Genomic DNA, 19,354 nt, shown 5'->3' on the forward strand with positions numbered 1-19,354 from the left:
TTGGGGGTGGCTGCTGCTGGGTGTGGGAGGGTGCACAAGGGTACGCAGGTGGCCAGCATGGAGCGAGCGTGGCAAGGCTGGGGATGACTGCTGCTGGGTAGGAGAGACTTACCAAACTGACTTGCAATCTTCCCTGCTGGCTTCCCCATTGACTTTGCTTGGGGGAAGCTGGCAGGGAAGGTCGCAAATGGCAATCATGCAACTGTGGGATGCTGCAACCGTCATAAGTGCAAGCCAGTTGCTAATCACTCAGATCACGATCACATGACCGTGGGGGTGCTGGGATGACCAGAACTTTGAGGACTGGTCATAAGTACCACTCATTCAGTGCCATCGTAACTTCGAATGGTTGCTGAACAAGTGGTCATTAACCAAGGACTATCTGTATTCTTGATAAATCCATGCTGCCTCCTACCATTTTTCTTTAAATGCTCACAAACTGCTTAGTACTTTGTTACCAGCCTTAGTAATAATTATGCCACAAGTAGCATTTCTTGCTAATAGTAAGGACAATACCAGTCACCGTTGGCACATTTTGGGCAGTATGCCAAAAAACACAGTTCAGGTTCAGTTGTACCCTAAAATTTTCAACCACAGCAAGTTAGGACTTTTAATATGCTAGAATTTCTAATCTAGACACTACCTTGCAAGCCAACATATTGTCTTTACTCCACCAACTAAGAAGTAAAATTGATTCAGAATTGAATTTACTATTATTGAAAATGGTGAAAATTCATAGAAAATCCTATGAAATAACAAAATACCCACTCCAAGAGCTAACTTTTAACATATAATTCTGAGATAACACTCAGATAAAATAATTGTCTGGAGGCAGGTACTGTATAAACCTGGAGAATAGTTTTATAAGTTTAAAGGTACTGCTAGTTTTATCCAGTTTTCTCACGATTTTTCCCAACTTGAATTGCAAAGGAATTCGTTAGGAAGAAAAAAATCCAGACAGATGTATACGGTATATTCTGAACATTTAGTGTTGACTGCAGTTAGACCCAAATTCCCCAAGTAATTATCACAGGAGGCTACTGCCATTCTACTATATAAACACAACAAGCCCGAGATTATACCCCAAGCTTCAAGAATAATGACAAAGGTGGAAAAGATAGTCTAGTCAAGCATGAAATTGATTTTAATACAACAAATATCTGACTCCAGTGTACTAAACAAATAATTCTAAAATAGAGTGAAGATAATAAACACAAAATCATTAACACCTACTAATAAATCAAACGCGGAGGAAAGAAACCTATTCTCATATTGACCCTTAATAACTGATTAAAGTAATTACTCTAAATCTGGCATAGCTTTCAATCACAACTTCCTTTAGATCTACATATGAGGTTCCTCTTCGTAATCTTTCAGGAAATGAATTTTCTTAGTTTTCTTAAATATCAAGAGAATGACCTATTTGCAGTGTGACTGCAGTACCCACACACAGAGAATTTATTTAAGTCTCCAGAGAGCCCTGTTTTCTCCTTCCTACTGTCTTTGCTTACATACACTTTGCTGAATATATACTTTACTTGCATTATAATGGATAATACCCCAATTTGATGCTTATCTAGTATTTATTTTATGTATATCGTACCTTTTTACTCAAATAAAGATTCAGTGTAAATGCGGGGGCAAACCCTGTCTCCTCACCCGTAAATGTGTGTTTGTATATTTCACATATGCACAAATAATGCCCATGTACTTTTTTTACTTTTTCATCCTCCTTTTAGCATCCAGTTTTTCATTATCAAGTCGAAATGAGACAGGATCCTGTCTGCACAGAGCAGAAGTTAGCAAAATGTAACTGTTATGTCCAAAAATAGTATATAAGACCATAACTTGAAAGCAGAATGCCTTTCATTACAGAAGACGACAATTGCTTAAAAAATAAAAAAGATAATTAAGAATTTCAGAACCATTTTTTTTTCAAACTAAAGAATACACTAGTATCATAACTTCAGTTATATAGGCCCATTAATATATTAATATAAAGATTGCAGCACTGGCAATTTATATAGCATTGTTTAAAATTCTTGTGAAACATTTTGCTGCAGCTAAATCCTTAAAATGGGAAAGTTCAGTTTTAATTAATTCATGTAATTCTAGCATAACCATTTCCTCCTCTATCAGTTGGCTGTCAGCGGATGAAGAACAAAATCACAATGACAGATTTTATTATAGTGTCTATTGACACTGCAATCCTAAATATGCCTATTCAGTAGCAAGCCTTACTGTGTTAAATTGGAGTTAGTCCCAAATTAGTGAACACAAACTTAAATCCTGAGACTGGATTCACACACTGCACTTCAGCCAACCAATTATGACCTGTTAAATGAACAAGTACAATATGTGAACCCTGACAGGATCGCTTTGTATAATATATGGTTTGTGGATCACAGAATTAGTGAGAGCATTTTTCATCTGTAATATAAATGATCCTCCACAGAAGTAATATGACATCACATAGCACAGAAGTTGTCATAAATTCTGGCTTCACAAATTTTTCTAATATATGGTTGTTGAATAAGCTACAATTGACTGGATTTACACATCATGTTAATCCTTAAACTATAAACAATCACAATACGCTAAACCAAACCAAACCAACAAACAACATTAATGAGATTTGTGACTCCTGTCAAAGGCATATAGAAGCGAACAGTTAAGGACTACTGGCTTGCAGATCACCTTTTCATTCTTTTCTGTCACAGATATCCTGTATCTTACTTGGGCTTGTATCCTCTCCCTATCAATGGAGACACAGGGATAATTTCTCATCTTGCAAGGCCAGTCTGAAACTCTCCATCTTATTCATCTCTCCACCTAGTGGAGTTTCAGCTTTTTCCTCTTTTTCTATTTAGTGTAGGGGCATTAGATATCTTTACAACTTACTTTAAAAGCAATGGTCCAAAATGGAAAAATCCTTGCTAAGGACCAAGCAGGATTCAGAGGGGACCATTCAGCCTTGGACCATTGTTGGGTCCAGCACCATTTAGCTGAATAAATAAAAAGGTTCCCATTCTGTAGTTTTTGTGGATTTCAAATCACTCTCTGATTTGATTCTAAGGGAGAGTCTATGCGGAAAACTATGGAGATATTCAGTGGATAAGATTGCTCCTCCAGACTCTTTATTCTGACTCCTCAATGAGACTTAGATGCTCTCCCTGGGGGCAACTTTCTGGATTGCTACCATCCAGAGAGAGATAAGGCAAGGGAGTATTTTAGCCCCCCCCCCTTTTTTAAATCTATATCTTAATTCAATAATTCAGGCTCTTACTTCTTCTGATAATCACTTTCCAGTGTTAGTAGGTTGTTCAAGTCTAGCTTTGTTACATGCAGATAACATGGTAATTTTGTCTGTCTCCTGGCTGGGAATGAGAAGGGCATTGAGGGCATTTGCTTCCTTTTGCCTAACAATAGGTTGTAATAAATTATTTTAAAAATTAAAGTGTTTTTGCATGACCCTACTATAGGATGTAGGGAATCTTGGATCAACTATCCCTTTATGAAAACATATGCCGGCAGAGAGTATGAAATTTATCTGCTACTTCTTCTGTCTGACCAGGACTCTGATGTATCCTCCCAGGTTGCTCAGTTTTGTACTTTTATTTGTTCTATTTTTTTCACTTATAGCTAAAGAATAGTACTAATCTTGGTGATTATTATTATTATTATTGCATTGCATACTTACTTTTTATTTCTACCTATAGTTAGGTGTATGTGTTTCTATATATATTTGATATACATATTTAATGTATGTTGTGGTTTCTGGTTGTAATGCTGTAATAAAGATTATGTTTTGCAGGTTTTTAAGGTATTTTTTAAGTTACTAAAAGTTGTAATGGATTTCCTACTGAAGTTCTTTATCCATTCAACTAAAGTAAACTACACTGAATTCAATGGGACTGTTCTATTCAGCCTTTGTTTCAAAAACTCTAGTGAAGAGGCACAAAACACCTCATGAGACAAGCTAGTCCACTGGTTGAGAACAGGAAATTCCTCCTAATACCTAATTTTAGGAAAGGGGGGTGGGATCCATCTTGTGCCCCAGTTGTGCCCATTACTTTCCTGTAGTTTCAACCCATTGCTTCTGACCCTGCCTTTGATCAGTGTGCAGGTATACTCTCTCCTCTATATGACACTTCTTTAGAAAACTGAGGACTGCTATCATACCTCAGTTTTCTCTTCTGAAACTAAACACAGCCAGCTCCTTTAACCATTCCTCATAAATCTTAGCTTCCAGTCCCCTCATAATCTTGGCAGCCTTTCTCTGAACTCACTCCATTTTGTTGATGTTCTTTTTAGGCTGCAGTGCGATCTGGACTCTTTACGCCTGATTTATACTTTTCTAGGATGCAGTAGACACTACTCTATCTGATTTTCCTAGGGATCATACAAAAATTAAATCAAAAGACAACAGTTCAGGCAATGGAGTATCATACTGCTACTTACTAAAATGAGGAATTCAAAAGCAACACTGTGAAGGAATTTACGATTTATACATTTAAAATTAAACGTATGGCATAATTATTCCACTCTTATTCAGATTCATTCCTATTCCAAATTTATCACAACAAAGTTCACTCAAAAATGTCTATGTAACTAACATGGTATACCTTCAGAAGAAATGGGGCAGTATTAGGTTTTAGGTATGTAATTAGCAAGGTATGGAAGACTTACAAGTAAGGAAGAAACTTATCTCTGTATCAATTTCAGGTCCAGCCAGGAGTAACTATACCCCATGGACATGGAGCCTGCAGCACTGCTGCCACCCTCTGGCCAGTTAATGGACCAGACTGATCAAGACAAAAATCAAACCATCGTTAGAGTAATTTGTTAACATCTCTTCCAAATGCAAACAACCGCTGTTAACTTTTCTACCCCATTCTGACTGTTGAGTCTTACATGTTTTTTTTTAAATCTTCCCCGAAGATAAGTTTTCATGTAAAGAGAAAACCTGAGAATAAGGATCAAATATGTTCAATATTCAAAGGACATTATGACTACTAAGGACTGAAGGAATTGTAATTTAAATCACATGAATGCCACAAGGTGGAGGAAGACTACAATTACTGTCTGATCTTCAAAAATCAGAAAGATCTTTTTTACTAATAATTTTTATTAAAAGGCATAAGCTTTAAACCTGGGAAGAAGCATTTTAAATTATTCAAGGAGAATCTGCCATATTGAACTCACTATAAATGAAAATCAGAAATTTCTTTACAGCTTCCAAGACTCTATTTTTATCCTAGGCTAGCATTACAGGTAGTCCTTGCTTACTGACCATTCATTCAGCGACCATTTGAAGTTACGACAGCACTGAAAAAGGAGACTTTCTTTCAAGTCCTTGAAGTTCCGGCCATCCCAGCACCCCCATGGTCACATGATCACAGTCTGGGCACTTGGCAACCAGCTCGTACTACAATGGTTGCAGTGTCCCCAACCACCCCACCACACTGACACCATGCTGCATCAACCCCTCGCACACCCAGCAGCAACCACTGACTTTGCTTGTTGGAAACTGGCAGGAAGTTGCGATGAAGTCCTCGCTTAACGACCTGCGATCCTCACTTAATAATGGCAACAGGGATTGCCAGGATTGCCATCACTAAGCGATGCAGTCACGTGATGTCACACTTTACAATCACATCTCTTAGTGATAAAAATTCCAGTCCCAATCACTGTCGTTAACTGGGGACTACCCATAACAATATTTTACTGAAAACTTGGTATATCTTGCTTCCTTGATCTTTCCCAGCTGAGTGGACTTGACACTTTCCCCCATTTGTCCCAAGGCCTTCCCACCAAAAAAGTTTTTTAAGAAACCCAAGCTTATTCAAGAACAAGAATGCATTTCTTCATCTGGGGGCTGGCTTCTTTTTGCTGATAAATAAAGTCTTCCTTGGGCTAAGTTCAACTCCTAATAACTCGTATGCATTTCAAAGTTGTTTTCTTGGCCAAAAATTGAAGCAATTTACCACTTCCTTCGTCTGAGATGGTTTTTAGACTTCCCAGTCTAGTCTCTAGTTCTAGGATTTCCTAGTTGTCTCCATACTATGTGTTAACTATAGCTGAACTTGCTTAGCAATTTTGAGATCTGCCAAGATTGGCTGGGTGCTGCAACCTGCTGTGACTAGGCAATCCAGATCTGGTAAATCTGCTTCTCTCCTCCACTAGGCCTCAAAAGACTGGCACAGGGATCAGATGAATATTGCCAGAAGCATCCAATTAAATGCTGCCTTGGGTGCTAAATGATCTGAGAGGCAGTCAGAAGCATTTGCAGGATCCAGCTTTGATGAAAGCAGCGTCGTAACAGCATAAGCCTTGCCCCTTCTGTATTTGCATGTAACATCACAGTGCACTTAAACATGGTGCAGAGTTTTGTCTCCATGGCACAACTTTGTTGTTGTCATCTGCCTTCCCACCCCCCACCCCCAGCTGCATTGGCTAATCACAACATAGGCTACATTTTTCTTCCCAATCATCAGAAAACTCAGGTTTTCCACATACATGTTTGAGACTTCTGTAATCATTATTCATTTTGTTTGTTGCCTTTATAGATTTTAATGCAGAGTTTGACACAGTTAACAGAGAAATACTATGGAGGAAATTGACTGTCTTCAATATGGAACCCAGGTTGTTTGCACTGATCAAAGCCCTTCAAATAAATACCTGCTTGAGGGTGCAGTCTGGCGTCAACAGAGCCATGATAAGTAGGATGAATACTTATAAAGGAATTAGACTGGGGTGCATACTTGCACCACTACTGTTTAATGTATCCATCAATAGATTATCGGGACCAATGAAGGAACCTGAAGTACACGTGCTTAAAGTACTCAACATGCATTACAATATTTGCTCTATGCTGATGATATGATTTTAATACCATATTTGCAAATTGGGTTGCATAAGTTATTAACTGTCATAGGACAAACACATCTTTAAGTCAAAAGATTCCATCCATGGAGATGACTCAGCAGTCAAAAACACCCTTTTCTTAATAAAGAAATTAAGTTGTATATAAGATGTTTTCAACAATATTGTGCAAATTGATCTTTTTATTAAATGGTTTCATAATCCATATATTGAAAAGCAGTACGTGAAATAAATTACAGCTTCTATTTTTGAGAAAGTATTATAGGCAAAGCCATAGTTAAAAAGTGTCACACAAACTAAACAAATCTCAGGGGGGTCACAGGCTGGGGACCTTATTTTATAACTCATTTGTTTAGTAAATGAAATACAAAACACTACTTTCTTTTTTCCTCTGGAAGTAATATAGTGCTACAAGCCTCACATGCATAATGGAGGAAAGTAATGGAGTGAAATAATCCTCATGTTATTTCTGATGGCTGAAATCACTGAAGTTTGCCATGCATTTCAGACAGTAAAAATGAAGGCCATTAAACCTCTGAAAGCAAGTGAACATCTAAGCTTTTAATGAAGTGCTACAGGACAGACTTTATTATTCCTTATTTTTTTGGTTAAGTTTGAGCTTCTTAAACCAACCATTGAAGAAATTAGCAAATTAAGGCAACTAAAAAATTATCCATAAGATTTTTTTTCTGAATGTGAACATACTCTGTACAAATAAAGGGCAGAAATGCAAACAGATACATTTGTAGTGTACTAATATATGTATTGACACCTAGCAAACTTTGGTTGATCTCCAAAAAAGCCAAACAGTACTGCACCTTATTATTTCTTGGCTGTGAAACCATTAGGGAATCCTATTTTGGTAGGTTAAATTGGAAAATTGAAAACAAGATCTCAGAAAAAAGAAATGGCAAACCACCTGTTGCTGTCAGGATTATAGTAACCAATTCAATGAAAGCAACATTCCCATTTAGCACTTTTAATAAGATTTATCAAAAGGATAAGGGATAAGGTTACAGAAATCTCAAAAACTAGATTACTTTACCTTTAGAATTCAATTTATCTTTCAGTCTGTTGGTGTAGAGACTTTCTCAGTTTTTTCCTAATGGCCTGCCTGAAAACTAGTGAGCTAGCTGATTCTCCCCAGATAAATGACAAGTGTATTGATGATGATGAACATGATGATGATGAGATGATGCCACCAAGACACTGTCAACTCTTAGTGACCACATAGATTGATTTTCTCCAGATGATCTGTTCCTAACCTGGTGCTTCAGTTCTTCCAACAGTGCACTCATCACTATTGTAACTAAGTCTGTCCACCTTGCTGCTGGTCATCCTCTTCTTCTCTTTCCTTCCACCTTTCCCAGCATTAGAGCCTTCTCCAGAGAGCTACTGTAGGTCTTCACATAATGTGTCTGAAGTAGGATAATTTGAGCCTGGTCATTTGTGCCTTGAATGAGAACTCTGGGTTGATTTGATCGATTATCCTTCTTGGCATTCTTTTTCTTAGTATTCTCAGGTGTCTTTTCCAACACCAAAGTTCAAAAGCATCAATACTCTTCCTATAAAGTCCAACTTTTGCTTCCTTGGTGTCACAGGGAATACCATGGCTTGCACAATTCTGATACTTCTAGGTATGGACTCATCATGGCATTTGAATATCTTTTCCAAGACCTTTGTGGCTGCCCTACTGAGTGCTAGTCTGCAGTGTATTTCTTGATTGCTTGATCCTTTACTGTTGGTGGTTGATCCTAAAAGGCAGACGCTATCCATCACTTCAATATCTTCATTGCCAATTCTAAAACTAGTTGTTCTACCTGTTGTCATTATTTTGGTCTTTAAATTTAATTTTGATCCCACTTTTCACTTTGCTCCTTGCCTTTTATTACTAGAGCTTGCAGATCCTTTGCATTTTTAGCTATCAGGGTAGTGGCATCAGCATAGCGCAGGTAATTTATGTTTTTTTCTCCAGTTTTAAAACCAAACTCATCTTCTTCCTGAGAGCCAGTTTGCTGAAGTGGTTAAGGCACCAGGGTAGAAACCAGAAGACCATGAGTTCTAGTCCTGCCTTAGGCACAAAGCAATCTGGGTGACCTTGGGCCAGTTATTCTCTCTCAGCCCTAGGAACTTCTGAAAATCTTGCCAAGAAAACTCCAGGGACATGCCCAGGCAGTTTTCAGGAGTCAAAAACTGGCTCAAAGGCATCCCCCCCCAAAAAAACAGCAATAATGTCTTGTGTTCCTCAGCCTTTTCCAAAGCCAGTTTAAATATCTGGCATCTCTTTTTCCATGTAGGGCTCTAATATTCATTGGATATCCTAAGCATTATTTTGCTAGCATGTGAAATTAAGGATATTGTACAATAGGTTGCACACTGTTAAGCCCCCTTTTTTTGTTATCAGAATGTAGATTGACCACTTCCAATCTGTTGGCCACTGTGTCATTCTCCAGATTCAGAGGCTTCAAAGGACAAAACTCAGCCCCCCACAGAGATGAAGCAAAATGGAGATTGTTCTCTCCTCTTTTTTAAAAGCACACCTGAGAGGAGAAACCTACCTTTCTGACTGGCTCTCAGGGAATCCTCATTTTTTCTATCTTCACAGAGATGAAGTGAACTACAAAACAGAACACTTTGCATGGTATATGACAAAAAATAGCTAGGGTAATATCTGGAATGTATGGCTACTGCTTCTACTTTTTTAAAATATAAATGTTATTAAAAGTTTTACAAAGAACATAAAAACTAACACAAACTAATAAAGTATAGCTGAAACAGAGAAAGAAAAAAGAAAAAGTGTAGAAAGAATAAAAAGAAATAGAAAGAAGCTTCCGATTTCCTTTGCAGTAAATATAAGCACAATTAGAAAATTACTGTACCTCCTACTCTATGATAACAAAAAAGCTCACTTTTTTCTATTATTCAGTTTTTTCTAATCATCAAAACCACAAGTCATAAGTGCATTTTTTTTCCGTTTCATGCAAAAAGTCTATAAGGGGTTTCCAGTCAGCCATAAATATATTGTTTTTACTCTGATCAAAGACGTTACTTTAGCTATCTCTGCAAGTTCCATCATCTTCACCAACCATTCCTCTGTTGTAGTGTCGAACCTTTCCACCTTTGAGCATATAATAGTCTCACTGCAATTGTCATATACAGAAACAAAGTTCCATGAGTTTTTCTAGTTGTCTGTCCATTAGTCCCAAAAGCACAGTCACTACTACTTCTAGTTATGGGAATGAACAAACAGTAGGAGATGCTAGCCTGGAAATCTGCTTAAACACGTTCTGAATGTTTTACTAAGATATCTGTAATGGTATGTGAGAAAGACCTTGAAAGACAGGCAGAGAGATGCTGCCTAGGGAATGGTCAGATAAGAGAGGGCATAGCCCGCAGCTGGACAGTGGGCAGGGCAAGAGGCTCAGAAGAGACCCTCCCTAGTTTCTCAGGCTATAAAGGAGATGGTGGGGGGGAGAATTGTACTTTCAGACTTGCAAGGTTCTGTTAATGTAGCCTTACAATAAAGTAGAATTAGCTCATCTGGTCGCGTTTCCTGTCTGGTCTACCAGGGAAGGCTGACAATATCACATTGTGTCCATTACATTACTGAAGCATTACAAGAGAAAATTCAGAATTTCAAATAGTAATGACTTTGCCATATCCACATAATTTTGTATGTTTACATTGTTCTGTGAAGAGTGCACAAAATATTAACTATGACTAGGATACTTAGTGCAAAATGTATAATTTTGAATGTGTCAATAGGACACATTAGTCCCAATCCATTTATATCCCATTAACAATTTCAAGCATGGATCCAATTCAATCCACAATAGGGAGCACAGCATTTGAAGATGTCAGTGTATAGTACTGACCCGCTTGTATGCAGGGTGCTGCTGGACTCAGTCCTCTATCTGAAGTTATTTAACATCTTCATGAACACTGGGAAAGGTCATCTATTGGTTCTGGTAGTCTTTAAATCCTCCTCCCACAGCCTCACTGCACCTACTTCACAATTTCTGGTGAAGGTCATTAGCTCCTCTACTCCAGCCATTAGCTCCTCTACTCCATTAGCTCCTCTCTGCCCCTGGTCTACCAGGGAGGATGCAACTGGCAACCTCCTTCCTTTAGTAGTCTGACTTAGCAGGAAGGTGTATGTACGCTAAAGGTTAGGTTCCTTTCTCAGAATGAGCACTACCATTTAAGAACTTAAGGTTTAAATACTTAATTGTATTTAATAAGGTCTGAAACATAAATAAGAAAAGAAAAAAGAAAAAGAAAGGAATAAATTACTGTTTTCTAAAAAGTCTAACCCCAGTCACTATCAGGCCCAGGATTTCTCACAGATGCATTCATACCAGAGTAAATTCACAATGCCTAAATTTCAGTCCATGAAATAAAACAGACTCTTCTCTCTAACTAACTTGCTCTTCAAATTATAAAATCGAGCTGTCCTGCTGCCAGCTTGTGGCACTGGAGATTTTCAGCTTCAAAGGCTTCATCTTATTTTTGAAAGAAAACATAAAAAATCGATCAGAGATTCTGGCACCTTTAGTATACTTCAAAAGTAAATTTATTGTATTTACTGCAATACCAGTTTATGTTAAGTCAGTCTTGGACACAAGAAAGATCACCTAGGACCAGTTGTGTTACAGTTACAGAGGGCCCTGAAGGAAACAGATCCTAGACCCTTTACAGCTGGGTTTCAGGCTAGGACATAGTATGGAGACAGCATTGGTTATGCTTGTTGATGGCCTCTGGTGGAGCCGAGAGGAGTGCAATCATCCTGGTTGTCCTTCATCTCTCAGCAGTTTTTGATACTATCAATCATGGTATCCCTTTTGTCTGATTGTACAGAGTGAGAACCATAATGTTATGGTGGTATTCCTCCTTTCTCTGCAGCCAGTTCCAGTCCATGTTTTGATTTAAGAAGACAAAGTACCCCCTGATCTGTAGGTTACCTCAGGACTTGATGCTCTCACCCCTCCTATTTAACATTTACATGAGGCCCATGGATCAAGTCATCTGTTGGTTTGGGATCAGGTATGATCAGTATCAGGCCAAATGTTGCTGTCAAAGTCATGTCCCAGTGCCTGGAGGCTGTGAGAGTTTGGATGGGGAGAAACAAGCTTAGGGTCAATTCTAACAAAACTGTATGTGTGTTTGGGCCCTCTGCTGTTGGAGGTCTTCCATCTTGGGACCTGAACAGGGTGGCATTACCCTGATTGTATCTGGTTCATAATTTACAGGTCCTAGACTCACAGCTCCTGCTTGAAGAGGAGGTGGTAGCTGTGGCCAGGAGGGTTTTTGCACTCTTTCCTAGACCAGGTAGCCTTTTATATGGTCACTCATGCCTCTGTCTACTGTAATGCTGTCTACCCTTGATGTCTACCCTTGAAGACCATTCGGAAGCTACAGAATGTAGCAGCATAAGCATTGTTGGGCTGGTCATGACATGCTCATATAATCACTATACTTTGTGAGGTACACTGGTTATCACGTGACTTCCAGGTTCAATTCAAGGTGTTGGTTGTTACCTTTAAGGCCCAATGGGGCATAGTGCCTAGTTATCTGAAAGACTGTCTTCTGTGATTTCCACCTGTCTGTAAGAACTTGACAGAGTTGGTTCAGTCTTGGTTGTGCCAATTAAGCATGCCATTTAGCAGGGCCGAGGAAGCAGGACTTCTCTGTCATTGCACCTGCCCCCGGAACACCATCTCCCTAGAGATTTGTATAACCCCAAACACCATCTCTTCCCTTTTTTTTTAATCCTCATGTTCAATAAGCATGGTTGTGTGTTTCTGTCTCTGTTGGTGAGGGAGAGTGTTTGGGTGCTGCTCTCTTCAAGTGATGCTATCTATTGGGCTTTACCGTTGACTGTATAGTTCTTGTACATGTCAAGCCATCAAGTCATTTGGAGTTGAGCTACCTAGAAATTAGATAGATTGATCGATAGATTGATTGATAGATATTGCCCTCTGGATACACAGCTGTTTTCTGACTAAAATGCTATTTTCCTATCACTGTAGGAAATATTTAGAGCATCTTCTGGTACCATTTGCACTGATACAAAAGTCTCTGGCCTGTTTTCCAACCTGTAGTTCTTTAAGAATAAAGGACCACTGACCTCTTAGCTGATTACTGTTTGTATATATCTTTGTTCTGAGCATCTATAGGTTCCATGATCTGTATATTTTGCCTTGAGAACACTTTGCTTTGCCCTGAGAACATTACAACATGAAAAAGATTTTCAAATATCTGCTTTGTGGAAAAAGCTGCTTCTCCAGAAATATTAATCTTGAAAACTGGTCCAGATGGGAAGAGATGGTAAATAGTTTAACAATTCAGAACTGAAATTGTTCCTGTGCCCATTGTGATTGTGATTCAATATAAGAAGTTCTACAGACTGTGGTAAGAGATATCCATAATCCAGACAGAGTGCAGAAATATAGAGATTAGGAGCACCACATAGACATACAACAGTTAGCATCAGAAAAAAAGGAGCCTACATGTAAACTGTTCTTTTCTAATATAAGATTTAGCATCACTTGCTTGTACTAAAGATAGTCTGCAATTACACTATCCAATGCTCCATTTTCTTTGGGTATAACCCATTCTCTGAAGAAAATCCTACTACTTATAATGTTCTTTCAAAATACTTTGTATTTTGCCTCTGTCTTTACATCCAATGGAAATGATGACTTGAATAGCATAGACTGGTAATGAATACAACAGGGGAGGATGCAGGTCAGTAAAGATGTGATTAAGGGATCACCTAGCTAATTTTAATGCCTTCAAGTGCCAGGACTTAAGTAATACAACTAAAATACTGAAGGCTGAAGAACTGTCAGGACCTCTGGCAATTATCTTCAAGGAGCCCTATAGAACTGGGAAGGTGCCAAATAAAAGCAAATGTGTTCCCCTTTTTCAAGAAAGGGAAAAAATAAGATTGCAGTATCAGCCAGTAAGCCTAACATCAATACTTGAAATGATGTTAGAGTAGATAATAAAATAGTCCAATTAGAAGCATCTTGAAAACCATGCCATGACAGCTAAGAATCAGTATGGCATTGCCAAAAATAGGTCATAAGACAAATCTTACATCTGTCAAAAGCTTTGCTGAAACCAAGTTAGATTATATCCCTTTATCCACTAGATTCCAGCAAAGCTTTTGACAAAGCTTACAATATTCCTATTGACAAACTATTTTTAAGTGAGGTTTGGATGATGTTATAGTAAGGGTCCACAGCTAGCTGGCTAACTGCACTCAAGTCAATGTTAATAGCTCTACATTGAGTTGGAGTAACTAGTGAGGTTCTGTAAAGATCAGTCTTGGGGCCAATATTATTCAACATTTTTATTAATGACCTGTACGATGGAATTGATGAGCTGCCTATAAAATTTGCAAATGGCACAAAATTAGGAGGTCTGGCCAACATTGAGGATGACAGAACAAGGCTGTAGTTGGCCAGGTTGGAAGACTGGGGTGAGAGGAACAAGTTGTTCTTTAACAGGGAGATTTTACATTTAAAGTATTACATTTAAGGAGAAAAAGCAGGACACACATATAACAATAAGGCTTGGAAACAGTACAGTGGATAAGGAACTGGATGTGGTCACTAACAACATAATGAGCATGAGCCAGCGGTGTGAGGCAGGTGCTCGAGCTAACACAGTTCTGGGTTGCATTAAAAGATGCACATGTGAGGTCCTTATTCTCCTCTACTCTGCGCTGGTAAGTCAACTTCTGGAGTGCTATGAATGATCCACAGTTCCAGAAGGATATTGAGAGATTAGAGAGGGTCCAAAAAAGGGCAACAAAAATGATACTGCAATTGAGGACATCCCCTAGGAGGACAGGCTGAATGTACTTGGAATGTTCAGTCTAGAGAAAAGAAGACTATATGGAAAATATGATGTCAGTGCTCAGACACATAAAAGGGAAGATGACCAGGAACTATTTTCTTATGCCACAGAAACTAGGACCATATATAAGTTATAGAAATTATTATATGTTATAAATATATATTTATTATATTTATAACTTATAAATTATATAAGTTGTATTTACCTAGAATTCATGTAAATAGAAGGAAAACATCTGAACAATGAGATCTACAAAACAATGTAACAATAGGTTCTCTATCTGTGGACAACCATCCTTGGAGGATGGTTTAATTGGAGAGGGTTGGACTAGATCAGTGTTTCTTAACCTTTTTGCTCTCAGGACCCCTTCCCACTTTTAAAAATTATGGAGGACCCCAAAAGAGCTTTTGTTCATGTGAGTTTATTTATTGATATTAATATTTATTGATATTTACCATATTAAAAATTAAAATTGACACTAGAATATTTATTAACTCATGTAAAAATAACTATATTAAACCCATAGATATTAACATAAGTAAAATATTTTTTTCATTAAAAAACCTATATTTTTTAACAAATAAAAATGAGATGAGTGACATTGTTTTAAATTTTTCCAAATATCTTCAATATCTGGCAAATAATTTTGATTTTGTGGAACCCTGAGAGGGACTTGAGGGACCCCCAGAGGTCCTTGGACTACACTTTAAGAAACACTGGACTAGATGAACCCTGTGGTCTCTTCCAACTCTACATTTCTGAGTCTATAACTCTCTTCCTTCTTATGCCATCATCAATAACATCTAGAGAGAGGGTCCTTTCTTCAAACCTTGAGTCAACTTTAGTAATTCTGCATACAGAATATAATCTCTCTCTCTCTCTCCCCCTCCCTCCCTCTCTCTCTCTCTCTATATATATATATCTCCCCATCATTTGAACAGCTATCTTTTATAGCAGATATTCATATTTGTCATTTAAATTGCTACACTAATTTCTTTTCTATTCCAAAAACCAGCAAAAGCAATATGTAACTTTATATGTCTTCTTAACAGTTCATCTGATTGTTCAATTATTTTTTACCCTTCTTAGCATCTAAAAGACAGATAATGTAATGGTGTCCTTGAATAGCAGAAAGGACACTATTGGCAGAATGAATTCTACATCCTCCAACAAACTCCCAAATCTGTTTGAAGCAGAGTTGGAACATATCCAGGAAGGCAATGGGAACTGAGGGATACAAACTTCCACTGTATGGTTACAGTGCTTTTGTCTGTCTTTTATCCCAAAAGATAAGACAAAAATTGTTGAGGAAACTCAAGAGTACTGAATAGTGTATGAAAAAGTGTATAAAGGAACACGTTAAGTTAAATATTAATCAAAAAAGGCTCTTTCTTCTTAAAATGTCAGGGTTCAATTACAGCAACTACAGGTACTGAACTTTCAAACCAGAACTAAAGTTTGCTGAATTTAGTATTTTCAAAAACCGAAAAATACTGAAAGGAGGTAATTTTCAAAGCTGAGTCGGTATTTTTATTAGCATACTTTCCTCCAATTTCCTGTCTTCAATTTTACAGTCAAAATGTTGATTGAAACTACTTAGATAATATAAAAAGACAGTGAAAAATATGCATCCAATGCATATTTACTGTGAATAGCACTGCAGTCTAAGTCTTTCAAACAACAAAATCTAGTCCAATAACTTCAGCCAAAATCCAGGTTAAACAATGTATGGCACAATATAAAAACTTTCCATTTGGAAACAAGTGGTACAACAAGTTAGTAATTCAGCCAGCAATAAAAGCCTTCAGGAATGCATCATCAATGATATTAAAATAAGCCATATATGAAGAATTTTTAGTATCTATAATTTGCTTGAATGGAACAGCTTTGCCATGACACAAAGGAAGTTTGGATACAAAGTTCCTGTGTAGTTTTTTTTTTCTATTCAGCCATGAAATATGTCACAGATCCATAAAGATTACAATGCTGTGTTACCCTACATGTAATGTTTATAAACCTGCCTAATTGATCATCTCAAATGTGTGCACAACTGCTGCCTGGCATACAATGATAACATTTAGAACTAATGCCTTGTATTTCTTTCAATAAGTTTTTAAATTGCATAGTGTTTTAGCATTTGAAGATTAGGCCCTTTTTGGCTTGGAATCAGCCTGATTTCCTATGGCAAATACATTTTTATGAAGATTATTATAGAATGTTAAAGACATTGTTCAATTTGAGAAAGGCCAAATTGTTTTTTTTTTTCCTGATATAGTTAGAGGTTATGTTCACATGATACACCTACCTGTGATTTACAAATTAACCCAATTTTCTGGATTCAAATAATACACTGAACCATAATCTAACCAGGTAGGCTGGATTCACATAATGCACTAGACTAAAATGTGGCTGGCTAGTTTTTGGTTTACCCAGCTAGATGGCAGCATGTAACCAATTTTCAGTGATGTCAAAAAGCTACATAAGACTAGGCCTGGTTGAATGGGAGACCACTAGGAAATAGGAAGGGAATCTGCTGCAATATTAAGATTTGCAAACACTGTATCAGAGAAGAAAGCCCTGGCAAATCACTTCTGTACCCCTGTGTCCATGGATTCACCAAGTGTGCAGCTCAACTCAAAGGAGGAGGTAATCCTTATCTTAATTTATGCTTCAATAGGTTGCCCAAACACAGTCTTAGTTGCCCAAGAACATGTAGTCAAATTCGTTAATCTTATTTGTGCCAGAGTTTTTTGCACGATTTATTAAAAAATTCGACTCCTGATCATTTACCCACCGAACTGGGGAAACTGAGCCACCTCTGCTCTATCGCTAGACTGCAGCAGAAGAGGACAAACTGACCTGAGGGTGCGATTGGCGGGACAGATCCGCCTGCGCTCCATGGCTGCGGGCACGCAGTTGGTGAGCTCCGTCCAGTCCGCATGTAACCCGCAGCTCCAGCCGGTGGAGAAGCGCGAGAAGAGCCAGGTGTCGCCCTTGTCCCCGCCGCGGTCGCCGCCTCCCGGGCGATGGCAAGTACACTTTTTCTGCCCAGCGCGACAAAAGCAAGGCTGCTCCAGACGGATGTTGCGCACCAGGTGCCTCCCGAAGGTGGTGCCTCCGGTTTTCTGGATGTGCAGAAAAACCATCACGTCGTGGCCCCTCATGTCGAATGGAAGGCGGCGGCACAACTCAGAGACTTCGAAGAAGAACTTCCGCCCGGGCGAGCGGGAGGAGCGCAGGACGACCCCGCGCGCTCCATGCGGCTCCCAGTGCAGATGTTGCCCTCGTTCGCCCCGACGTCCTCCGAGCGGGAACGGGACCGCGGAAGGGAGCCCGGGGACGCAAGGAGCCGCGGCCGGAGGCGGCGCGGCGGGCGCACCGGGGCAGCCTCCCTTGGGGGAAGGCTCGTGGAGGAGGAGGAGGACGGCGACGAGCAGCGCCAGGAGCGGCGGAAACAGGAGCCACCGGCTCGGGCGCTCTTCCATCGTGCTCTCGCGGTGAGCGGCGGTGGCTCAGGCAGCGCGCCCGGGCAGCGCGCTCCGCGCTCTCCTTCGGGGCTCCGGAAGGCGCCGCTTGAGCGACCTGCTGAGCCGCAACGACGACGACCTGAGAAGCTGCTGCTGCTGCGTCCCCCACAATCCCATTGCGGCTGAGGGAGCAAAGGCAGCTCAGCGCTCAGCTTCGCCGCCTCAGCGGCCGGGGGGCAGCGGCGACCACTAGGCGGGCCACAGCCACGGGAGGAGAGCGAGCGCTTTGCCGCAGCGGATCCCCAGCCCTTGTGCCCTAGAAAGTGTTTTGCTAAGCTCGGGACGGGTCCGCCTCATCCATTGCGACGCAGCTCACCCTTCTACCTCCGCTCCGCTCCACTGCCCACTGCGGGAAGAAGCGCGGCGTACACAGCAGCTCTGGCTGGACGGAAGGAAGAGCCCGGCCGGAATTTCATCCCACCTCCATTTCCATTTAAACCGACGCCTCAACCCAGGAGCGCCACGTCCCCTCCGCAAAGAAGGGACGAACGAGCGCGCGCTCTGCACCTGCCCTGAGTTCGGCTTTTCCCTCGGTTCTTTTACCCACTGCCAAAAAACCCCGCCCTCGCCCGCTCTTTAAGGGAGGCAGGTCTTTAGGCCTTACCAAGCCAATCGCTGACGGGAAGAATTTCCGTAGTAGCCAATCGCCGACTCGTGTTCGCAGTTGGTGGCCAATAGAAGAACAAGGCGAAGGAGTGGTGTGGTTCGTCCCTTCCCCAGGACGGTCCTGTTCCAACTAAGGAGAGGCCAGGGCAGGTTTATAGGGGTCTTTTAAGTAGTAGTTTTAAACTGTCGAGGCAGAGCGCGAGAAAGACCAGGATGGTATCAATTTATAATCATACAAGGGTGGATGGGTGGGTGTGCTTTTCTTGAGCAGTCTGTCCTGAAAGAACCGAAATTCGTAGAAAAGCCTGAGAACTGCTAGGATCAGCTATATTCCAAAGTGAGATAAGAATAGAGGTTGAAAATCAAATTTAAAAATAGGAAGGTAAACAAGAATTCACGAACTTTCTTTGAAAACCAGAGCTCAGTTAGCTAGCCTTTGCTGATTTCAGAAAGCTAAGCAGTTTTAGACA

General features: G+C 39.8%; 1 protein-coding gene across 1 annotated transcript in view; it reads right to left on the bottom strand.

Annotated features, from left to right (window-relative positions):
* Nucleotides 1-18,779, bottom strand: part of HS6ST3 (heparan sulfate 6-O-sulfotransferase 3) — a 110,785-nt gene extending 92,006 nt beyond the window's left edge. The window contains exons 1-2 of the mRNA XM_063304645.1: nt 17,611-18,779; nt 17,238-17,242 (exon numbers count right to left, since the gene is read on the bottom strand). Of these exons, the coding sequence (XP_063160715.1) occupies nt 17,238-17,242; nt 17,611-18,236 (631 nt within the window). The 5' untranslated portion in view covers nt 18,237-18,779. The remainder of the gene's footprint in view (nt 1-17,237; nt 17,243-17,610) is intronic.
* Nucleotides 18,780-19,354: the final 575 nt, after the last annotated feature.

This window comes from Candoia aspera, chromosome 5 (assembly GCF_035149785.1).
Source record: "Candoia aspera isolate rCanAsp1 chromosome 5, rCanAsp1.hap2, whole genome shotgun sequence".
In the NCBI taxonomy this organism is placed as follows: Eukaryota; Metazoa; Chordata; class Lepidosauria; order Squamata; family Boidae; genus Candoia; species Candoia aspera.